The sequence below is a fragment of the Micromesistius poutassou genome (assembly GCF_964030765.1).
Source record: "Micromesistius poutassou genome assembly, contig: SCAFFOLD_6270, whole genome shotgun sequence".
Lineage (NCBI taxonomy): Eukaryota > Metazoa > Chordata > Actinopteri > Gadiformes > Gadidae > Micromesistius > Micromesistius poutassou.
The window spans coordinates 5,217-11,219 of NW_028177311.1; the positions used below are offsets into that span (position 1 = coordinate 5,217).

Genomic DNA, 6,003 nt, shown 5'->3' on the forward strand with positions numbered 1-6,003 from the left:
CATGGCGATTCCCCTTTAACAGAGATTGCGATATATGCAAGTAGAGACGGGGAGAGAGATAGAGACAGAGTGTGTGTCCGTCTGTCTGTGGTTTCTTTCTACGACGGACACTGAGGCACCGCCCCCCCCCCCCCCCCTAACCAAAACCCAGGGAGGCGGTCCCAGAATAATATCAGAACAACATTATTATTATATTCTTATCATCGTTAAGGCACTTATGTAACATTATTTAGTAATAAAAGGAGAATGATGATGGGCTGAACACACGAGAACATTCAGTTGGATCCACTGAGTTGTTTATTAAAATTATGCTTCATTAACAAATGCAACAGAAAAATAGTCCCTTACATGTACACAATAAACACAAGGACTGAAACAATAGAAGCTGCAGACTTTACTAATCATAAACAGGTGTGCACGTATCTTTAATAACTGAACATGTTCTGCTGCCGTTTGGTTCCCAACAGAACACCAGGAATCAATACTCAGTTTAAAGTCATTTACAACACAGACCTCCTGGTTATTATGAATGAAATATAAAACCTGCTTTAAATCAGGTTCCTTTGGCACCGAGCTGCTCTATTCACACTAACACTGAAGTAATGCATACTAGCCTTTCATGGCTCACAGTAAAACAAACAATCTCTCTTAACCTCTTGTTGTTCCTAAGGTCAGTCTTAAACTGCAAAAGACCCGCCTTCTTTGCTGAAGGTCTAGTCAGTGTGTCTGACAGACACGGTCATAGCACTAGAGGAGCAAGTAAAGGACAGCTAGCTTTACCCAGACCGAGGTCCAATCTACTGAAAAATACCATCATTTACACAACTATTTCATTATGGAATGAGCTACCAAAAAAACATACGTTCTAGCAAAAATAGCAAATACAACTTTAAAAAGTCTGCAAAAAAATCATGTGGTCCATAATGTATATACATTTTTAATGTTGTCATTTCTTTTTGTAGCCTTCATATCTTTTTTAAACTTTTTTATTAGTCTATTTCTATTTGAGTTTGACATAAGGTCAAACAAGTGATTGTCTGTTGTCTATATTTGATGTTTGGGACCCAGGAAGACTAGCTCTCTCTCTGGTGTGTTGCTAATCGGGATCCTAATGAATCTAATCTCATCTAAATCATCCTTGTTAGGATTAGGACAAAAGTGATGATCAGAGCCCTGGAGAATAAAATATGGTAATGTCTGAAAATGGACAAATATTGTAGCATAAAAAAAACATGTGATTTACCATCAATAGGTATTTAATATACATTTCAAATTAAAAATGAAATCTTAATAAAACCTGCTCAGGTAACCCTATGGAAGATCTTAAAAGTCTCTTCCTTTCATGGTTTACCATCATCAACTTTTAGGAAGCCCCATAAAAAGGAGGGGGAGAGGGAGACGGGGGGGGGAGGGGGAGAGGGAGACGGGGGGGGAGGGAGGGGGAGAGGGAGACGGGGGGGGAGGAGGGGGAGAGGGAGATGGGGGGGAGGAGGAGGGGGAGAGGGAGATGGGGGGGAGGAGGAGACGGGGGGGGAGGAGGGGGAGGGGAGAGGGAGACGAGGGGGAGGGGAGAGGGAGACGAGGGGGGAGGAGGGTGAGAGGGAGACGAGAAAGAAAGAGTGAGAGGGATAGAGAGAGAGAGAGCGAGAGACTATAACTGCCACAGAGACTCTGAGTCATCAGTCCTCTCAGGCCTCCATCAAAAGACACTAACCTCCTCTAATGCAGAAGCTGTGTGTGTGTGTGTGTATTTGTATGTGTGTGTGTGTGTGCGGGCGTTTGTGTTTGTGTACATGTGTGTGTGTGTGTGTGTGTGCCCGCCCGCCTGCCCTTACTTTTTTCCTACAACCGACCCCTGCTCGCCCACAGCCCCGGACGACGACGGGGGTGTGTGTGTGTGTGTGTGTGTGTGTGTGTGTGTGTGTGTGTGCTTACGTGTGTGTGTGTGTGTGTGTGTGTGTGTGTGTGTGTGTGTGTGTGTGTGTGTGTGTGTGTGTGTGTGTGTGTGCATATATATGTGTGTGTGTGTGTGTGTGCTTACGTGTATATGTGTGTGTGTGTGTGTGTGTGCGCCCGCCCGCCCCGCCGACCTTTTTTTTTTCTACATCCGACACAGAGACACTGAGTTAACCCCCGGCGTCTCCCACGGCTCCCCTACCCTAAACCCAGGGAGGAGGTCCTCCTGGGTGAAGGTGGACCTGAAGGTGTGGATGTGTGTCAGTGTGTCTGAGGACCCTCCTACACCTCGGGACACTCTGTAGAAGGACAGAGTGCCAGCAGGCCGGTCCAGATACACTCCTACTCTGGTAGAGCCAGGGGGGGGGAGACGTATGTCTGTCTGTCTACCGTTGTACCAGGCAGAGTAACCACCATCATGACAAACAAGACTCCAGGACTTGTTGTTCCCTCCAAGCAGGCTGTCATAACCCCGTCCTCTCCTTGTGATTCCTCTGTATGTCACTCCTATATAAACATCTCCTTCCCACTCTACCTCCCAGTAACAGCGGCCACTCAGAGCCTCTCTACACAACACCTGGGACCAGTAGTCAAATCTCTCTGGGTGATCCGGATACGACTGGTCCTCTCCAACCCACGTCACCTTTCTGTTGTCCTCAGACAGAGAGAGGTCTCTGTGGGCTGTGTTTGGGTCCAGTGTGAGTTCACAGGCATCTGACGGGAGAACAAGACATGATATTATTCATAATTCCCGAGATATTCCAGGTTATTCGCCCAAAATCCCCCCATCCGTTTCCATTGGAAAATTAAAAAAAATGCTGATTCATGCTTGAGCCCCCGCGACCCGACCCCTGATAAGCGGATGAGGATTTGTTTTCAGTTGGTATACTGTATATATATATATATATACACATATATATACATATATATATACACACACACATATATATATACATATATATACACACACACATATATATATAATTTTGTATACATGTATATATATATACACATACATTTATGAATATATATATATATATATATATATATATATATATATATATATATATATATATATATATATATATATATATATATATATATATATATATATATTTATAAAACGGGTGGCTTAAATCAAGCGATCTGATTGGTTCCCAACTGTTGTATATTGAGCGTATACACACAGCTATGACGCCCGTTCAGTTTACAGAGTTCAGTATCACTCCGCGCCTAACTTGAACTGTTGTTTATTTATATATAAAAGCGATAGCGTAGTTCACTGAAGCCTAAAAAACATGTTGATTGCTGGAGGGGGTGGAAATGTTGTAAAGCAATAGGCACACGGTGAGTGAACTCGACAGTAGGCTAAATTGCCGGCGAACCGAGCTACCGTCTCTAGCCTTCTCTCTGAAGGACGCTACAGTGTGTTGCATAGCAACCGCCGTACACTTTGCCGGCAGCCAGGAGGGACTACTTTTTTGTATTCGTTAAAAAAAATGCTTTTCCGACTTTCTAGCTTTTTCAAAATTGAGGGTGTCTATGACTTTCATTTCGCCATACTTACGTAACCGTTTTATAAAAGCAATAGATCACTTCAGTCAGTGGTATACGGTCATTATACCACAGTGAAGGGGCGTTGTCCGTCCCGACGCACAGCGGAGGGATGGCGACCCCCTTCACTGTGGTATAATGAACGACACAGCCTGTCGTGATCTATTGCTTAAATATATACACACCTCAACAACAACGTTATAAATACATCAACAACAAACGTCTCTCCTTGGATCCAGATCTTACCAAAGACAAGCAGCTCAGCGGTGTGATTGGCCGTGCCAGCGCTGTTGCTCGCCACGCAGCAGACCGTGTTCACGCCATACTTCACCCCTCTGACGAAGAGGAACCCCCTCTCCACCCAGGCCTCTGATTGGTCGTCTGTGCCGTTCCTCTCCAGGGGCCTGCCGTTGTGGAGCCACTCGACGGTGGGCTCCGGCGTGCCGCTGGCATCGCAGGTGTAGCGGGCCGTTTGGCCCACGGGCAACACCTGGGTAGTGGAGTGGAACTTTGTGATGCTGGGGGCCTCCTCCTCCTCCGTGGGCATCACTGAACCTGAAGAAACCAGGAGGAGAGGAGTGAACGTTTACAACACGTATCTAGAGATGCACCATCAGACACTCCCTTCACTCTCTCCTAATACAGGTCCACAGTAGACCACAATAGAAACCTGGCCTTAATAGACCACAGTAGAAACATGGTAGACCAGAATAGAAACATGGTCTTAGTAGACCACAATATAAACATGACCTTAGTAGACCACAATAGAAACATGGCATTAGTAGACCACAATAGAAACCTGACCTTAGTAGACCTAAACACACCCAACCACCTTTCCACTCATAAAGAGTATATTTACTGTGTCTACGGCACAGAGAACAGAAAGGAGGAACCGTTCTCCACTCATGAACACAAACAAAGTCTACGGACCCTCTTTGTCCAGCCCAGCCTCCAGATGATCCAGGTCCACGGCCTTCTCACAGATCCAGTGGTGCAGTCTGTCACACGGTTGTCTGGACCAGCCGTCCTCCCCTGCTACGACACAGACTTCTGCTCCGCTGTCATCGCCTGGTTTAGCGCGTCTCAAACTGAGAACCACGAGGAGGAGACAGTGGAGCCCAGTGTTGAGGTGAGGTCACTCTGTCACTCTCAGAGAAGAGATGCTGCTGAACAGAGTCATCAGCCTTACCTTGAGGTCATGGGGGTACCATCCACCCACTTGAAGGTCCCCTTTGTGTCTCTACTGCTCAGTCCAATCCAGGAAGGACCTATCAATCTGTTGACAAACCCCTGTTTCCAAAGGTAATAGCATCTGTTGTCATGACAACACAGCTGAACACACATACGCAATCTCTCTCACACTCACACAATGTCTCTCTCTCTCACACACTCACACACGTCTCTCTCTCTCTCTCACACACTCACACACGTCTCTCTCTCTCTCTCACACACGTCTCACACACGTCTCTCTCTCTCTCTCACACACGTCTCACACACGTCTCTCTCTCTCTCTCACACACGTCTCACACACGTCTCACACACGTCTCTCTCTCTCTCACACACGTCTCACACACGTCTCACACACGTCTCTCTCTCTCTCACACACGTCTCTCTCTCTCTCACACACGTCTCTCTCTCTCTCACACGTCTCTCTCTCACACACGTCTCTCTCTCTCACACACACGTGTCTCTCTCTCTCTCTCTCTCTCACACACACGTGTCTATGGCGAGTGAACAGTGCCAGGATTACCAGGAGAAGGATAACATCGTGTGAAATGCACGTGTGGAGATACGTACGCCGCCGCCGTGGGGAGAGGATACGCACGCCGTCGCCATAATATATATGACAGTCAATTACCTTAACCACAACATTGACTGGACCATGACCAAAAATAAATAAATAAATATATTTATTTATTACCTTAACCACAACATTGTCTGGACCATGACCAAAAATAAATAAATAAATAAATATATATATACATATATATATATATATATTTACTTATTTATTTTTGGTCATGGTCCAGACAATGTTGTGGTTAAGGTAATTGACTGTCACGCGAGAGACTGGGGTTCGATTCCCAGTCTATATATTTTTTTCTTTTTTATTATTATTTATTTTTTCTGGTATTAATATGTCCAAATACTTGTTGATGAATAAGTTGATGACATTTTATAAAAACCGTTCGTTTTTGTGTGTCAAAAAGACCAAAACTCTTAAGTTTTAGTTCAGGCGTTCTCACGGCGACGTAGGTTAGCAGGCGTCTTAGTGGCGACGAACTTCTTCAGATGTCCGTGAGTAGACGTACATTTTGTCTGAATTTCCGTATGTACGTCGCCGTGACACCGCCGCCGGTGGACGGAACTTCCATGCAGTCGCCGTGGCGTCGCTGCTGGTCTCTCGTCTGCAGTCCCAATCAATCCCATACAAAATTTCACACGTTCTCACGGCGGCGTAGGGTTAGACTGCTCCTTCGCCTCTTCCTGGTT

The 6,003-nt window shown here is 45.6% G+C and overlaps 1 protein-coding gene across 2 annotated transcripts; it reads right to left on the reverse strand.

Moving 5' to 3' along the window:
- Positions 1 to 2,095: 2,095 nt before the first annotated feature.
- LOC311376271 (uncharacterized protein) lies at positions 2,096 to 5,029 on the reverse strand. Of its 2 annotated transcripts, none has more exons than XM_084491115.1 (4): positions 4,700 to 5,029; positions 4,441 to 4,598; positions 3,757 to 4,065; positions 2,096 to 2,670 (listed from the first exon to the last, which is right to left on the reverse strand). In XM_084491115.1, the coding sequence occupies exons 1-4, from the start codon at positions 4,852 to 4,854 to the stop codon at positions 2,102 to 2,104; spliced, it is 1,191 nt and encodes a 396-aa protein (XP_084347241.1). In that variant the 5' UTR covers positions 4,855 to 5,029; the 3' UTR covers positions 2,096 to 2,101. The 2 variants fall into 2 exon arrangements, with proteins under 2 accessions (XP_084347241.1, XP_084347242.1); XM_084491116.1 differs by having other exon boundaries at positions 3,757 to 4,059; positions 4,700 to 5,028.
- Between the last annotated feature and the right edge of the window lie 974 nt (positions 5,030 to 6,003).